General features: G+C 40.6%; 1 protein-coding gene across 6 annotated transcripts in view; it reads left to right on the top strand.

The window, feature by feature from the left end:
- The first annotated feature begins 13310 nt into the window (after window positions 1-13310).
- Window positions 13311-18791, top strand: part of larp1 (La ribonucleoprotein 1, translational regulator) — a 59299-nt gene continuing 53818 nt past the window's right edge. For 5 of the 6 annotated variants that reach the window (XM_042008062.1, XM_042008060.1, XM_042008058.1 and 2 more), the window contains exon 1: window positions 14733-15388. In XM_042008062.1, the coding sequence (XP_041863996.1) occupies window positions 15022-15388 (367 nt within the window). In that variant the 5' untranslated portion in view covers window positions 14733-15021. Of the gene's footprint in view, window positions 13348-14732; window positions 15389-18791 lie in introns of those variants that run through there. The other variant, XM_042008063.1, reaches the window with a different exon arrangement.

Raw genomic sequence — 18791 nt, 5'->3', positions numbered from 1 at the left:
CACATTTAACAATTAAACAAGCAGTTGATTAAATTTAAAAGCCTCTTCAAGTTCTTCAGCTTCTTCAAGTAGCTGCAAGACAGAAAGATGCAGGAAGTTATTCCAGCCAACAGCCATCACCTACCATAACAATATGATTAACAATTAATTATTTCTTTAAAGAAACAAAAACCTATTAAGACACTGTAATTTCCCCTCAGAAGATGAATAACACATTTTAAATTTAATTTCATTAATAAAATTATGGGTAGTTTAGGTTAACTTATGATAGAAAGATATGCAAGATTATGAAGAGCTTTGAAGGTGAGGAAAATTTAGAAATCAATATGAAACTGAACAGGAAGCCTGTGGAGTTGTTGGAGGAGGGGGTGATATGTTATGGAATGCTGATGGATGAATTTGTTATTCATCTAAAACTATAACAACTCATGGATGAGACCAGGAAGAAGAGCTGCAGTACTTCACGCGTCTATGCAACGTCTCACCTGCTGCCATCCCCTCAAAACTGAAACATGACTGCAGCAGGAGGACCATTAGCATTAATGGATCAACTCCCCCTAACTCGTTAAATTCCCATGCTCCCCAAACTATACACTGAGGTGGATAGCAGCAGCTATCTTCCGGTCAGGGTTATTGATCAGTCCCAGACCTAATATCAGCGAAACTTCCTCTGAATGCCTGACTCAGTTTCCCTCAGTCAAAGCGGAAATCAGAGAAAACACTTCTGTTAGTTGTATCTTCCACTTGGACCTTACTCAGTTTCTTACAGATTTTTCCAGACTTCTTACCTGTAGAGTACAGATAAAGTTTAAAATGACATTTTTAATAATAATAAAATGAATAAATATTGCTTTTAATCCTAAAACAGACTCAACTGGATTTGAATAAAATGTAGAAAATGTGAATACCTTTAACTTATTCTGACATGTGATGTCAAAAGTGAACAAGTTAAAGTTTTCCTCATAATCCCGACTTTTCTGACTACTTTAAATTATTTTTAAGTCCACATTACTTGACTACACAATGCCTGAGAAGGAATTTCTTTAAAGTAGACAGTAACTGTTACTGTGAATATTTTAATTGATCATATTGAGCTGTTTATTGATTTATTTTTATGTTTTGGTGTTTTATTCTTTTGTGATAGAAAGTACTTTATAATTAAAATGATTATTATAAGCTTAAATTAGCCTAAACACTGTCCAGCTATGTATTTACTTTGGTATTTAAGAAACGTTGTAATTTTTTTACCTGGATTGGTGCATTGACTTGTATATAAAACATGTTTTTAAAGACCACCTTCTTGTGCCTTCATAATATTACTATATTAGGAACATCCTGTTGCAGAGTGATGCAGAAAAACTAGTTTGATGACCATTTAGAAAATCTGAACTTTACCCTCGTTTTTCTCTAACACTGCTGAGTGTTTAACCGATTTTACTTCCTCTTTAAATACTTTAAAAGTTAAAGAACAGTGTTTCATGCCTTTTAAAAATTGCTCAGAAAGTTTCATTTGAAGAAAAGAAAGCAGTCTTTTCCTGGAAGTAACAGAATGCCAATCCTCATGTTGTTTTTTTAGGTCTATCCTTAGCTTCTTATTAATCCTGTTGGATTCACGACCTCTGAACTATGTCTGATAATAAAGCAATGCAAAGTCTTCCTTCAGAAGAGCGCTTCCTATCTATTCCCAGTCTTGTTTACTTAACCCCTTAATGGCTAACCAAGGAAATAATGGACAGAACATTCTAATTGTTTTTATCTGAAGTCTTTATTTGACCCTTTAATAAAATGTGATAAAATAATTTGTATATATTTACAGTTTCTCACTGTGTGATATTATTGTAGTGCAAAATGTATCTAACAGGAGGCAAAGAACAAATTTCACATTGCATAAGGTCTTAGCTAAGTTTTAACCAAATACTGATGCAATTGAAGCAATGTGAATCAAATATGATACGTTAATGGGTTAAATACTGTATATTGCTCCTTCTGTTTGAAACAAACAAAGAATCAAGAAACAAAGATCACCTGAAGCTGAAGGAGTTGGTTTTTACCAAACAAACATCGTTGACTTTAATGAACATAAACTAAGTTACAATTAACTACTTAAATTATATTTCTAGAGTTCATGTGCACTTTAAGGATGAGAATTAACAAAGTGACACAGCTTGTTGTGTGTACGTACCTGTATAAAAGGGGTTTACAGGTGACCCCCCCTCCCCCCTTTCCAGGTAGAGTAAGCAATCTGAGCAATCTGTTCCATGTAAGGAGTGTGGTTAAATATGCAGGTGTGTAGGTTCAGGACCCCTGTTGCTTAGGGTTTTGATAAAAAAAAAAAATACTTTGCAAGACAGAGCATGTTGCTGTGTAGGAGTTCTGTCACATCAGAAGCAACAGCATCACTGAAGTATCATGAATATTCAAAATATCTTTATTGTTTGTTTGGTTTTTCTAACAAAAGGGGTGACATGATTGTTGTTGAATGTAATATTTGTACACACACACACACACACACACACACACATATATATGTGTATATATATATATATATATATACATACATACATAATTTTGATAACAATGGCTCAAAGCATTTAAAAACTGGGCAGGTGCTCTGAAAACAGCAAGTGTAGTGATACAGGTCTGGTACACTGAGAGACAGGCTGAGATAGCGGAGATTTAAATGTAAGTGTGTTGGGTTGCATCGCAATTATAATGGAGACTGCAGAATCTTTTAAATTAAAGTATTCATCAGAGCAGGATCAACAACAAACCTAAAGACTAAAACAGAAGGCCCCTATTGATACTGAATGAAGAGCACCTTGGAAGCTATAGGAACCAGCTCTTCTAAGGGAAAAGAGTCAAAAGAACTGGAACTTTAAAAAGAGCTTGACCTCCCATCACATATAATGAAACGTTTGTGTGAAGCTGTATTCAGACACATTATTGTTAACTGTAAAAATAAGCAACGCTCCAACAAATTTGACCTGTTCTTTGGCAAGAAAACAGATTGTTGTTTATCACTTTGTTGCAGGTTATTATGTTTGCGTTGTGATTCATTCAGTGGGTTGTCCACTAAGTTTTCATACACACAATTAACATGATAAATGAGGGTAAATTATTATTCTATTGTTCACCAGAAGTTCCTCTAGAAAAGATGCTAATGAGTTACTGCAATATTCAGTGTGCATTTTATGATGAAGAGGAACTCAAAGCTCTGGCCCTAACCTACCACTAGATGGAGCTTTGAAGCGCCACATGGTGACACATTTCTTGTTTCACTGAGTCTATTACATCATAGTTTCTTACATGCAGTAATCCTTAACACCAGGGCACAGAGAAAGAAAAGATTACTTTTTTACTATGTGAAGATAATAGTTTCTGCCTCTGTAATGGAAATCAAAAAGTACTTAAATGTATGGGTTTAAAAAAAAGATTGTGGAGAGTACTTTTGTTTGGACCTTTTCAAAAAAAATGTTCAGCTAATATATAATAAGCACCATTAATTTATTTTTCCTTATCTCCTAAATCAGCTTTTGTATTTAAAATAGACTTCAATAAATATTTAAATATGATCTTACTGTTAAAGCAAAACTATCTTTCTATGAACTAAAAAACTATTACTCAAATTATACAAAATTCAGCTGACAGTCCTCTTATGACAAATTCTAATAGTGATGAGGACTTTCCCTTTGTTAGGAAAGATTTAATGTGCTCTCAACAATGAAGTGATGTCTGATCATTTGTCCCTGTGAGAAAGATCATAAATGCTTATGCTGTTCTAAAATTACAAGATACAAGTTGAAACTGTCTAAATGGCCAGAAAAAAATCTCTCCTTCCAGCTCTGCATGGACAAACTAGCTTCACAAAGGCCCCCCGACCTTGTCTTGCTTACACAGCAAATCCACCATTTAACGGCTTTCAGCTGTGATTTGCTGACCAGCTGCTGATCTGTGTTTTCATCCCAGTGGCCCATTGCCATTTCACTGGTGATTGCACTGCTAAAGAGCAGCAGTGTGCTGGACAATACCAGAGAGCTTTGCATTTCACTAGTGTCATTGGCCACAAAGAACAGGCTGCCAGCCACCATTGAAGAACATTTTAGCCTGTTTACAGTGTGGGGCCACAACAGGCAGGTGGGGGAAGGTTGTGTCGGTGTGTCTGTGTCTACATGCCCTGACCTACAGGAGACTATGATTGTGAAGGTGGCTTTGGTGTAAGTGTGCTTAGAGATTTTGTGGTCTCAGGGTGGTACAACTTAATAAGAGGACAGCAGTAACAGCTCACCTCTTCTGCATTCAGACGTCTTTATGTGTCGCTAACAATGAGAGTTTCATACAGGTGCACAATAACACACTCCGGTATCTTTCTGATAAACAACATATGAGCCAAACAACAGATTCATCAAGCCAAGAGTACCTCTGAGCTATTTTAAGCACTTCTCTTGCAAACGCACACACACACACACACACACACACACACACACACACACACACACACACACACACACACACACACACAGTTCTTTCATTTGTTTGAATAGAAATATTTTTTCTTTTTTTCTTTTTGAATAAAAGAAAAGACCCTAAAACAACTCAGGTGGAAATGTTTTTAGATGGCTCAGGAGGTTTCAGGAATTTTAGCATTAGCTTATTTTAGCTAGCGGTGCCTGGATCGATAGAAATATCAATACCTCAGATACCATATTAAAATATTTAGATTTTAAAATATCAATATACAGTCATTTTGGTGTAAATATGTACTTTCTAATTAGCAAGAAGGCATTGAAAATTACTATACGTACAGAATCTTGTCTAAATGATACCCAGTTGGTAGGAATAACTTCTTCCACCTGCAGTAGTAATTTAAGAAATAAGGCACAGGGTAAGCGTCACAGTGGAGTTCTGCTCTCAGTCCAGTTAAACTTATTGACAACAATGGCTGATAGTCATGTGAGAAGTTATTTCAACTCCACCAACAATATCAAAGGAGTTTGCGATGTGTATGAGGATACAGTGAGATATTACAGCAACACCAAATAAAAAGCAACACAGCAACAAGGGCTTATAATCACTTTTCCTCAAACTTGTCATACCTTAGTCATAATCCTAGATTACCCAACATGTTAGATAGTTTATTACACTTCTGAGGAAGTTTTTTTTTTAGAGCTGTCAGAAAAGACCCTTTCTTAAGGTTGACCGAATGAAGGGGTGTCATAGATTTTTTGCCAGCTCCATTAAAGTGGTCCTCCGTTTTGACTAAAGACGAACCGGTACTGGTTCGGTGTTGGTGCTACAGCCAGTGCTTAGCTGGTTTTCCACAGATGGAGCCAAGTCGGTGCTGCATCATTACGTCATCTAAAACGCAACAGAATACACCACCTTGAGGAGAAGGAAAAAGGAAGCCTCAGGCAAAAATGAACATGGAGTTTACTGTCCTGCTCTTGTTCAAGTCACCTGTTCATGGCTTTCCATGAGCTTTAGATTATTGAGTGCAGAGAAAGGCGACTACAGTTAGAGAGAAAGTCATGTTACAATGTTTTTAGCCGTTAGCTACAAGACGTAGCCCAACTTAGCACTGACTGTAGTTACATCGATTACATGGTACAAACATAATAATTTATGTTCGTTTTTAAAAAAAATGTTTTAATTAATGTATTTTTCAATTATTAGCTGGTATTGGGGTGGATTCTGATGCGGAGGCTGCCTGTTGTCTGGACACATCCACGGTCAAGATTCTGGTGGTATTGCATTGTTCCAGATTTTAAAATATTGCAGTTTCTTCACAACTTCCATGTGTCTCCGGAGTCCTCCCAGTACATCTGTGATTGGACCACAGAGATCCGTTCTAAAGAAGACACACATTATTGAGTGTGTATCGTGGTCCAACTTTGGCATCAGGAGCTACCAGTGTTGAATGGTCTGATGTCGGGTCAGCTTTAATGAAGTATTTTAACCATGAGGAGAAATTACTGTCTGCCATATCGTTTCTTGTTTACCATAAATTGTATTTGATCAATAAAAATAATCCTAAATTGTAAAGCAGTTTACTCTGGTTTTTGGTTTTCATTGAAGTTTGGGTTAGAGTCAAATAAATTATTAAGTTTGGTTTTAACTGAGCAACAAATGCAGTGCAATAATATTCTAACACACACATTGTGTATATATATATATATATACCCTGTACTATATGTACAGGGGTTAAATACGGGCTATGTGGGTACTGAGTAGGCATGGGCTTGAACTAGGCAAATGTTGTAGGTCCTATGTGGTTTCAGTAACATGGGTCCCATATGCAAAGCCCATGTGGGCCTACTGTATGAGCCTCACACAGCAGGCCCTAAACTAGGCGGGTTAATTGGGCCTGGGCATAAACAGAGCAAAGTTAAATAGGGCCAAACTTTTTATTATAAAATGGGCCCCACAGTGGGGAGCCCATGTAGGTTGGCTAAATAAGCCCTATAAAGTATAAATGTGGGCTGAGTGAGTTTGGGCTGGAGCTGGAGTAGCTGCAGCAAGTAGTTGGAGCCAGCTTCAAACCAGTTTTGAGAGCCAAACCGGTGCTTGGGCAGTTGAAAGGCAAAGAACCGGTGCTTAGGTAGGCTCTGGCTCTGAACCAGCACTGGAACCAACTCGGTCGAAAAACCCTGGGAAGATTGGCAAGCACTATGACAGACCATCTCTTCGGTGTGGTGAAAACAGGTAGTTTTTCTGTACTCTCACAGAAAGAAAAATGGCTCCAACTGCATAACGTGGTACCTGCATCTTGGCTCTTGTCTTGGTTGAGTAATTTTCGTTGTTGGTATTTATCAGTTCTGGTTCTGATTGTCATTTATGGGAACATAATCCTGGTGTGCAATTTAAGTTCAGGGAGGCTGCTGTATTTATGGCACCTTATTCTTCACAGAAACACATTTACAGGCCATAATTGTGAACCGTGATGTCGTTGGAGGGGACAGGCTGGATTCAGCTGAACACTAGACCGCTGTATTAGTTATGTTTTGATATAGTAAAAAAGAAAAACAAAGCCTGAGCAACACTGCCTTTCAGTGTTCACTTAACTGTTGTATGCACACTGTGTTTAAATAAAGTTATAAAAAAATAATAAAAAACAAAAGAAAAAAAAATTAACATCCGACCAAATAATTTAACTGGCATCAAAAAGTGAAGAAGGAATACTCTAACAGTAAAAGACACTTGGAAAAGAGTGGAGCTGGACATGGTTTCACATGTTCGTCTTGCAGCTGCTGGACATCCACTGAAGCAGATGCAACTGAAGAAGCTGTCTGAGTACTATCATCCTCACCTGGTGTAAACAGCAGGATGACTATTAAAAATAAGCCCTTCTGATTCAAATCCTAGTTCATTTGCTCAGAAAAGTCTGCATCATTTGGGGAAGTGTGAATGTGCAAATTAACACTGCTGTGTTTACAACTAAATACAGTATCTTGGTATTTGTAACTGCCTTTGTATATGGTTGTTTAATCAACAATAATTTAATGTGCAGCCATTGTGTGTTTGTAACAGAAACATAAGACTGTTTGCTTTCTGAACTATAATACTGGCTGAATGAGAGACCTGTGATTATGTCTTAAATGTGAGTAGCAGCCAGAGGCCTGACAGCAGTCAGAAGTGGAGGCTGGTCCTGTCTTGTCCGCCACACCCTGTTCTGGGAGAGGATTTTGGCCCTTATCAGTGGGAGCATGTATGGGAGGGATCTCAGTTTTCTTCCTATAGATTTGTGTTGCTGGACTCATACTTTCTGTGGTTTCTCGGGTGATAAAATACTACCTGGACTGCTTGTAGATTGACTCCAAATTCACCTACAGCTGAAGAAACGAAGAAACTCACTACAGGCTGATCCAACTTTGATGTAATGTCCTTAAAACAAGTCAAAATGAGGCTTAGTAGTGTGTGTGGCCTCCACGTGCCTGTATGACCTCCCTACAACGCCTGGGCATGATGAGGTGGCGGATGGTCTCCTGAGGGATCTCCTCCCAGACTTGGACGAAAACATCCGCCAACTCTTGGACACTCTGTGGTGCAACGTTGCGTTGGTGGATGGAGCGAGACATGAGGTCCCAGATGTGCTCAATTGGATTCAGGTCTGGGGAAGGGGCGGGCCAGTCCATAGCATCAATGCCTTCATCTTGCAGGAACTGCTGACACACTCCAGCCACATGAGGTCTAGTATTGTCTTGCATTAGGAGGAACCCAGGGCCAACCGCACCACTATATGGTCTCACAAGGGGTCTGAGGATCTCATCTCGGTACCTAAACCAGTCAGGCTACTTCTGGTGAGCACATGGAAGGCTGTGTGGCCCCCCAAAGAAATGCCACCCCACACCATTACTGACCCACTGCTAAACCGGTCATGCTGGAGGATGTTGCTGGCAGCAGAACGTTCTCCACGGCGTCTCCTGACTCTGTCACGTATGTCACATGTGCTCAGTGGGACCTGCTTTCATCTGTGAAGAGCACAGGGCGCCAGTGGCAAAGTTGCCAATCTTGGTGTTCTCTGGCAAATGCCAAACGTCCTGCACGGTTTTGGGCTGTAAGCACAACCCCCACCTGTGGACTTTGGGCCCTCATACCACCCTCATGGAGTCTGTTTCTGACCGTTTGAGCAGACACATGCACATTTGTGGCCTGCTGGAGGTCATGTTGCAGGGCTCTGGCAGTGCTCCTCCTGTTCCTCCTTGCACAAAGGCGGAGGTAGCGGGTTGTTGCCGTCCTACGGCCTCCTCCTTGTCTCCTGATGTACTGGCCTGTCTCCTGGTAGCGCCTCCATGCTCTGGACACTACGCTGACAGACACAGCAAACCTTCTTGCCACATCCCACATTGATGTGCCATCCTGGATGAGCTAAACTACTTGAGCCACTTGTCTGTGTTGTAGACTCCGTCTCATGCTACCACTTGAGTGAAAGCACCGCCAGCATTCAAAAGTGGCCAAAATATCGGCCAGAAACCTTAGGAACTGAGAAGCGGTCTGTGGTCACCACCTGCAGAACCACTCTTTTATTGGGGGTGTCCTGCTAAATGCCTGTAATTTCCACCTGTCTATTCCATTTGCACAACAGCATGTGAAAGTGATTGTCAATCAGTGTTGCTTCCTCAGGTGGGTCCTAAGTGTATATATATATATATATATATATATATATATATATATATATATATATATATATATATATATATATATATAAATATATTTATACACACACACACACACACACACACATATGTGTGTGTCTTTGGCTGTAAGAAAACACCCTTATATACTAGAAATAGTTATTTAGTTACAAAAAGGAATCAAGATTTAACAATAGATTTTTCTAATATAGAATATTCTGCAGAGCTTTGAAAAGTAGTTGTACAGAATGTGTGTGAAAATATAAAATATAATGGTTTGTTTCTCTTCTCAGCATAGTTTCTCCTGCACACCCTGTTTACACACCTACCATTCATACACTGCAACCAAGTCTGTACGCTGCATTATAATGCATCCGTTTACACTACACTGGGAGAAACTACGATCGCTGCTGGCTGGCAGCATACTTCAGGCTTTAGTCATACACTTTAGTCATACAAGAATTATGCAGAAATGTGTGCCCAAACATTTAACATAGAACACTTTCAGGCACGCGTGGTACATTACTCATAGCTCTATCCTGTGTGATCTGATAGGACACTGGGTAGTGAAAGATTATAAGGTGCCCTTTTTACAGGTTATAAAAAGTTATATTAACAGAACCTCAAATGAACAACATGCCATATGATACTGTGTCTTTATTTCGCAAAAACTAACATTCTCTGGCTGCAACACAAGTTCAAATCATCAGCCCTCCACAACCGTGCTGGACAGTTGGTATTAGATGTTTTTGCTAATATGGCATGTTTGGTTTTCACCTGATGTGGTCAAGGGCATTGTAGAAAACGTCTTCACTTTTGTCCAAACAATATTGTTCTAGACGTCTTCTGGTTCGTTCAGGTGCTGCTTGCAAACATAAGCCTCATTTCCACCAACAGGTTCGGGTGGGGACAGGACAGTTAAGGTGCGGATATGGTTTGTAAACTGTAATCAACTGTAATCTTACCTGATAGGTGGAGTATCAGCAGGATAGCGTTAGATGCCTCAGCTATGTGCCTGACACCAATGCAGCACAACCAAAACACGACTCAGAAAGAAAGGAGAATGCCGGTCATTTAACAGTTTGTGTTCTTTCTTCTTGGCGGTGCTTCATAGTGCCATTTTAAATGGAGATTCAGTCAACAAAAAGAAAATATGTTGCTCCAGTGACTTTTCTCAACCAATCAACAGACTGCAGTGTGTCAAGGTCCACCCTTTTGTGTCAGATTGCTTAGACTGGCACCCCAACAGAAGGGCACCAACAAAGTAGGACGGGTCGGGTCAGATATTAGGGTACCCTTCCCAGTATTTGCATGTGGAATTGCAAAATAATGCGCCCTGACCTGCACCTGTTGGTGTAAAAAGAGCTATAAAGATTATCAGGCTGTTTTTGTCCCAATTTTCCCCCTTCCTGACCAAGGACTGCAAATGCTTGTTTATCTTAAGTTTTAAAAGATTATCCTATAAGATGATCCTGTGGTCTGAGGTGTTAAAACCGAATTTGGCCTGAAATATCGGCTCCTAAATGGGTCGTGGCTGAAAATCACACGTATCACTCTTATTCGATATTTACAACCAAAAATCTTCACGTGTGTAGGGAAAACCTACGACCCGAGTTGTGACTCTATGGATTGTGATGTGGGCATATCCTTCTTCTTCTTCTGCTTCTCTCTGACTAATGAACGTAACAACTTCTATGTCTTTGTCTTTGAGAATAACAGCTCCCAAACAGACATACAACCCTCCAGAGCAGAGGTCCCCAACCCTGGTCCTCAAGGCCCACTATCCTGCGGGTCTTAGGTGTCTCCCTTCTGCAACACACCTGAGTTAAATTGAACGACTCTCTGAGAAGCTCTGCACAAGTCTGTTAATGACCATTAATTTGAATCAGGTGGGTTGCAGCAGGGAGACATCTAATACCTGCAGGATAATGGGCCTTGAGGACCAGGGTTGGAGACCTCTGCTCCAGAGAAGAGACGATGTTCATTGTGATGGAGCACGATGTCAGGAGGGAGATTAGGAGGGTGAACATTAGGGAGACTGCAGGACCAGATGGGATTACCGGACATGTCTTAAAAGCCTGTGCTGACCAGCTGGCACCGGTGTTTACCACCATCTTTAACCTCTCCCTGTCACAGTGCATCATCCTCAGATGTTTCAAGTCTGTCATTGTGTCTGTCATTGTCCCAGTCTCTAAGAAAACCCAGCCCACCACCCTGAACGACTGCCACACGGTGGCCCTGACGTCCGTGGTTTTAACAGCTGATCAACTTCCTCGCCCCCTGCTGCCCTGGACCACTGCAGTTCACATACCATCAGATCCATGGACAACACCATTGCCTTCCTGCTCCACACAGCCCTCACCCCTTGGACGTTGGGCGGGGGAACTATGGGAGAACGCTATTTCTGGATTATTCATCAGCATTCAACAAATTAGTCCCCTCCAGGCTGGCCACCAAGCTGAGTGACCTCAGACTGAACTCTTCTCTTTCCAGAAGGGTCTTCATCTTCCTGACTGACAGACGCAGGTGGTTCAAACAGGCAACCACACCTCATCTCCTCTCACCCTTAACACCGGAGTGCCTCAAGGATGTGTACTTAGCCCCCTGCTGTACACACTCTACACCAGGGGTGCCCAACGTTGGTCCTCGAGAGCTGCTGTCTGCAGATTTTCCAATGTTTCCTGCTTCAACATACCTGACTTAAATTAAATAGATCCAACAGCCTATTAAGTTTTGCACAATGACTCATCAATTTGAGTCAGGTGGTTTTGGAGCAGGGACACATCAAAAACCTGCAGGATTGTGGCCCTTGAGGACTGGCACTGGACACCCCTGCTCTACACCTACAGAACTAGGGCCACCAGAATCCTTAAAGAATCCACTCACCATGCCATAGACTATTCACCCTGCTGCCTTCCAGGAGACGTTACCCCTGCCTGAAGGCTCTTACAGAGGAAGAGCTTCTTTCCTTAGCCCATCTATATCCTCAGCGGACATTGACACACACAAATGTATTTATGGATGATGTTCTAATTTATATTCATATTTATATTTTCACTGCACGTCTGATATTGTTTTTTCCTGTTGTGTTCAAGAACCTGGAGTAGGTAGCAGGATTTCCCTGCTCGTTATGCCATATAAGATGTCGATGTGACAAATAAAAGCAATTTGATTCTTGAGCATGCCAATGAGTTCACTGGACTCCAGTGGCCTCCACAGTCACTAGATTTCAATCCAGTAGAGCAGCTTTGGGATGTGGTGGAATGGGAGATTCTCATCATGGATGCAGCCGACAAATCTCCAGCAACTGTGTCAACATGGAGCAAAATATGTGAGGAATGTTTCTAATACCTTTGCCATGAAATATTATGGCAATTCTGAATGCAAATTGGCCCAACTCAGTACTAGCAAGTGAGTGTATTTTCATCATCAAACCAAATTTTTAAAAATGTGGTTGAAAGCAAATGTAGACAAATCCATGTCTTACAAATGACTGTGACAATATTTGATCTATACTTTAATTGTGGATCAATGCTATTGGATTTTTTAAATCTTTGAATCGCTGTATCAAAGAAGATTGGTGTATCTTACTCCTACAATGAACAATTAAATGTGACTGCATAAATTTTTTAATAAAATGTAAGGCTTGTGAGGTGTGTCTTTAGGAAAGAAAGTTAGTTTTATTTTCAGTGCTGATTATTTGTGTATAAACAAAAATACCAAACTGAACATTAACTGTATGAAAGAACAATTTCTTAAGTGTTAGTCCAAGTATTTTTATATTTTTGATTAACACCTTTGCTGCAAATTTTAAAAGTAAAAATTACTTTCAATACTGGGTTTATTTATTATTCACATGCAGCTACCCTCACTGTACAGACACTCAGTAAGTCTCAAATAGAACATGGTTTGCTAAGTCAGACTTTAATCTTGGTTTTACCAGACAACCTTAAAACAACTACATTTTCAGCCTTCGCAAAGTTTTAAAGCTGCAGTTTGTTATAGTCTGAATATGAACCTTCAGGGAAAAAAGGAGAGAAATTCTATGAAAAACAAGGAATCAAAGCGTGAGTGCACACGTGCAGCTCGGGTATGAACACGTGTGTGGAGTGTAGTGGTGAAGAGGGGCTTTACGTGCCCACCTACTTCGACAGATGAAAGAAACGAGAAAAATAGAAAATGCAAGAATAAATGACAATGAATGCGCCGTATAAACAAGGTATGTAGAAAAATAATCTGCTTTTCTTTTTCCTCGCAGGATTGTCTTATGAGGTAAGGGTATTTCGTGAACTGGTCAGAGGACTAAACCGAAACCTTATTTGGATCGGTGCTGCGTTCAAGTGTATCGGAAACATACAAATGTATAAGTACAGTAAAGCACCGCTGATCTAGACCTTAGACTGCATAGAAAATATAAATACAGTGTCATTTTTAAGCCATTCAAGTTTACGAAGAAACTGACCCTAGTTCACTGTTCACCAAGCCTCGTCTGAAATGGTCTTCATGGAAGAGTGGCTGTCAAGTCATTCTTAAGGAAGGGAAAAGAGAAACAGCAAATGGAGAAAAGTTGACGTATGCCAAATGACACAAGAACTGGACTGAACATTGATGACAACAGATCTTGAGGTCTCCCCAGACCCCAGACCTCAACATTATTGATTCAGTGTGGGATCATCTTGACTGAGCACAGAACACAATGCAGACAACATCCAAGGCAAAGCTTTGGGGAGTCCTTCAAGAAGCCTGGAAAAGCTATTCCTTTAAATTACTTAAAGAAATAACAAGACAAATTTCTTTAAGAAGGTTCAGACTGTGATGAAGAAAAAAGGTGATCAAGGTTGACACTTATTAAAACTCTACAAAGTCTGTATTTGTCTTATATATTCACGTTTATACATTCTTCAATAAATCCCTACATATTTCTCACAGTTCCCTAGCAATAATATAAAAAAGTGAGGCCTGGATTAAGGCTTTTGCACAGTCCAAAATTTACTTTGTGATATTCAGATTTAAATATTATGATTTAACAAAATTATGTATTGATAAAGACCAAACCCATTTTTAAAAATCTGTTAAAAACATTTCTGACATAATCCACAATGATTACTCACTGATATTATAATGTTAACATATAATATGGAAATGTTTTTGCAATTAATATGAATATTCATTCATTCAAGGAGTGGACTAAAGAAACATGGCTTTCATTATACATTTAGATTCAGTCTTTTGTGGATTGGCTTCTAGAAGTTCTATTTTTGCCTATAGTAGCCTATTTTAAATTTTATAGAATTTTTTTTTTTTTTTATAAATAAATAAAACTTTCTAATAAATCCATAAACAAAACATAAATAAATTTATATATTTAACGTTAATTTATGCTCGGGTAAACATCTCAGGCTATCAAAACAAACAAAAATAAAATAAAAAAAACACCATCTGAATGCGCCTGATTAAAGAAAGAAGGGGAAAGTGGAATTTACGACTTCCCAAAACGCAGATTACGCAGTCATTTTATGACGAGCAGCACTTGAAAGCAGCATTGCGACCTGACCCCCAAAGCGCGCTCCCTAAGTTTACGTGACTACTCCCCCTCCACACTGTACGTGCGCGCAACCCTTCATCGCGTGGTGGGGATCATCCATATTGCTGCTAGTGGTGGGGATAAGGTTGTAATCTTGAGAGGCCTTCGGATACGTTTCTTTATTATTTCCCGCATGTTTAAACTCTACTCAGACTGCTCCGCGTCTTAGGCTGAAGCTGTTTGGTCTAGGAGCGAAAGAGGAGCCGCAGACCCCGCGGAACAACTTCACATTTCCCTGAAATTGAAGGCGAATTCGGGCCGGTGGGAGGACTGGTTATCCTGAGGGGGAAAGAAAGACGGTGGTGGGAAATGGCCACTCAGGTGGAGGCTCTCCTGCCCGGCAACCCGCTTGCCAAAGCGGAGGAACACGGTAAAGTGATCCGAGGTGAGCCGGGGGAGGAGGAGAGCGCCCGGGGCGACGGGGCCAAGCGGCAGACGGGTGTCGCCGAAAACAGCCCCGGACAGGGAGGGACCACCGGCACGGAGGAGCAGACCTCCAAACGGGCGACAGAGCAGAGCAAAGACGGCTGTGACAGCGAGGACAAGCAAAACGAGGAGAGTGTTAAAGGCAGCGGCAGGAAGGAGTTTACTGAAGCTCCCCCGCCCAAGGTGAACCCGTGGACTAGGAAAATGAATGCGGTGACCGTGGTCAGCGTGAATGGACAAGCACACCTCGGTCTGTACCCTCCCTACATGTTGATCTACTGGCTGTCAGTGTTGTGTTGATGTCTGTCCGTCCAGGGTTAGGTCACACGGGAATAGGATGTTGCCTTCTCACGTGGAATGAGAATTTATTCACAAAACACTCGTAAAATAAGCTCAGTGGTCATCCTGTTGTTGCTTCCTACTGACTGGTTATATTTGGAGTTAAAACCCCCCTCCTCCTCAGTGAAGGCTTTTCTTGGGGTTCATGGCTGTCTGGCTGCACAAGTGTTTGAACCATTTAAAAAAGTTTGAATAATCCAAAATGTCCAGTTTAGGCTCACAGCCGTTGTAATTATTTGATGACTAAAGTAGCTTCTTTACTTTAAGCCTGGCTTATCATGTTTGTATTTTATTTAAAGGGTATAAGTGTGGGATTTAATTCTCAAACGGCCGTGATGTGTAATGGTGTTAGAGTTCCTCTGCCTGTGTCTTCACCCTGGACAGACAACATGGATTTAGATTTGATCCCAGTGCATGCATTTATAGGGTAGATTATGTTCAATTTAGCAATGTCATCATGCATGCTGGTGGTAGACTGCAAACAGCTTTTATGTCTTAGTGAACTGCATGCTTCATCACCATATTCTCCCTCTCTCCTGTGTGTCTCTTCCCGTGATGCCACCCAGTCAGTGCTTAGCAAACACACACACACGCACTATGCTTGCCAAATATTTAAACCCGCATCTACTCGTGTTTACATGTTTGCTTTTGGGGCATGAGTAAAAAATGGGCAATGCGGCTACACCAGACATTAATGAGACACCCGCCCTTGTCTCGTATTGCACCAGTTAACAGAAAAACTCTGAGCGTGGCCGGTCGTGTAGCAGCTTAGCCAGCTAACAATAGCATACAGACTCCCCTTTGGCCTAGTACGTCGCCAAGCCCTTCCCATTCAGATGTTAGCTTAGCTTTAGCGTGGTTTCTTTCCACTTTCAGCAATTGTATGTAAAACATGCCAGCTTCTCGGTGCTTCTAGGATTACTTCCTGACATCGAAACACAACCCAATGTGAAACATCTGCTCGTTTAATGGCTAAAAAGGAGTAGGTTTGTTATGAGACATCACGTGTTCACTCCACGTGTTCCCCGAGAGAAAGGCATGGCTGCTGTTACCTAGCGTGCTAGTTAGCCGTTGAACTGAGGTGGTACAGGCATTACATACCAATTCGAGATGTTCACTGTGAGACATCCTGATTGTTTTGTGGTTAATAAACCGGTTGCCATGTCGTGTATGTGATGTCAGAGCAAAACCAGTCCATTCTTTCTTGTTCACTCTGTTAGCTATCGTTAGCATGAAAGCTAGCAAGTGGACTTATCGAATCCCTCTGCGTTAGCTTATACTAATCAGCAACACAAAATAATAATTTTGCTTGATCGTTTGTTTCACAGCGGAGTCATGTCACGATCAGAAATGCTCGTTGATATAAAAATATCTATGGATTATTTACAGCTTTTATGAACAGTTGCCTGCACCATGTCAAGGCAACGTGGTTTGAATGTCTCACAGCCACAAGTTACCTTGACTGGTTTTCTGCAGTCAGGTTATCTTGGTTACAGCGATGACCTGTCGGCTATCTGGTTTGTCATTTTGTTTGCCAGCTAGTCTGTTTGCTTTGTTGAATCATGTGAAACTTTAGTAAACTTTAGGGTACAGTCTGCACCAATTATGTGGATGATCGTCCTCCCAAAGCTGTCACATGAGCTCTCAAATCTGGTCGGTAGTCAGCGGCAGAGTTAGCCAGGCAGTAGTGCCCCCATGTTTTTGTTGCATTAAAAACGCCAAAGTACTTAGGTTTGTTTAAAGTATTGTAGAAACCAGCTTTTCTTTTTTTTTTTTCCAAATATGTGTCTTTTTAAACAAGAATATGCATATTTCAAAATGTGTGTGAGTGATTAAACGGGGTTTAATTTAATAACTTGTAAAAATATGGAGGTGTAAACACGTAGCAATGGCTTGGTTAGTGACCAGTCCCTTATTTTTAAACGTTTTTGGCTCATTGTTGATAAATTTTAGGCCACAGGCTTTAGGTTGGTTGACATGTTTTGCAATGCAACATGGACTGTAACAGCACAGCCACACCACCTCCAGCATGACATGGGCGTGGAAGTCCTCCAAAGATGTTTTGATTAGTTTGGGCCCACCAGATAAGTGTACATTTGGGGAACAGGCACAACAGTGCTGTCTTTCTTCCACCCCATGCAGTGCGGCACACGTCATCCAGGATGTTTACAGATTTCTTCCACCAGTAACTTGTATGCAAAACGTTTGAACACCAGCGACTATTCGTTCCAGATGTAGTCAAGTTGATTACAAGCTGCGACGAAGTTTTCATCATGACTTGTCTTTTGAGCTCAACAAGCAGCAGTGTGAAGCAATCTGCGAGACCAGTGTGCAAGGACTGTCCATGACGTGCAAAAGCAGCAACATTTTAACTGTATCACACTTGTTTTAGTGCACTAATGACTGTTGCAGCAGTAATGACTTTACTGTATTTAAAGCCATTAAAAGTTCTTTTCAATGTATTTAAGTCGTTGCCCTAAAAATTAGCAAGGTCTGCTTTTGATTAAAATGATTGTTTACTAAGAAAAATCAAGACGCTAAGTAAATATGGTGCAGTGGTCTGTAATGGATTTGTCTTAGATGCATCGTCAACGTGGTAACAAACTGGATCTGTAGAAATGCATTTAGTCTGCAGGCAGTTTAAAGCGTGGTACAGTTTGTGGCACAAGATTTCACAAGCAGTACATTTGGCACCTAGCTCACAACTACCACTTTAGATTAGGATTAGTGATTTCAGATGGTTAAACTTTGAGTTCAGTTGTCATTTAATTGGACAAGTGTGTCTTGTAGTCAACTGACACACACACAAAAAAAACACAATGATAGAAAGTGAAAGCATTCAAAGATGCTGTCATTAATGGTTGAAGAGTAGGGTTATCACCAACACACCACTTTCCATATCATAACATTGATCATTATTTGACTCATTGTAAACATTGAACACTTTTATGGTGCGAGATCAAGCAGTAATGGCATCACACCATTACGTTGTTGGAAAAGGGGAGCTGAGCCAAAAGACAAAGCTTTCAGTCACCTCCATTTTTGTTCCATCTATGGTAGTGAGAAAAGTGAGATCTTGAAATTAGTTTCTTTAGGAGGTGGCATTAGCTTCAGAGATGCATGGAGTAGTTTGCACATCCAGGAGGAGAGGTGAGTTGAGCTGTTGCTGCTCTGCATCCAAAGGAATCGGATGAGCTGCTTTGGTATTTGATAAGGATGTCTCCTCGTCACCTTCCTTTGGAGATTTTATGGACACACAAACCCTGACCTTCAAACATAGTCAGAACTTGCTCCTTCTGGTCTGAGATGTGCAA

This window comes from Melanotaenia boesemani, chromosome 15 (genome assembly GCF_017639745.1).
Source record: "Melanotaenia boesemani isolate fMelBoe1 chromosome 15, fMelBoe1.pri, whole genome shotgun sequence".
NCBI lineage: Eukaryota > Metazoa > Chordata > Actinopteri > Atheriniformes > Melanotaeniidae > Melanotaenia > Melanotaenia boesemani.
Note: the sequence above shows the minus strand (reverse complement) of the source record. Positions and strands in the feature narration are given on the sequence as shown.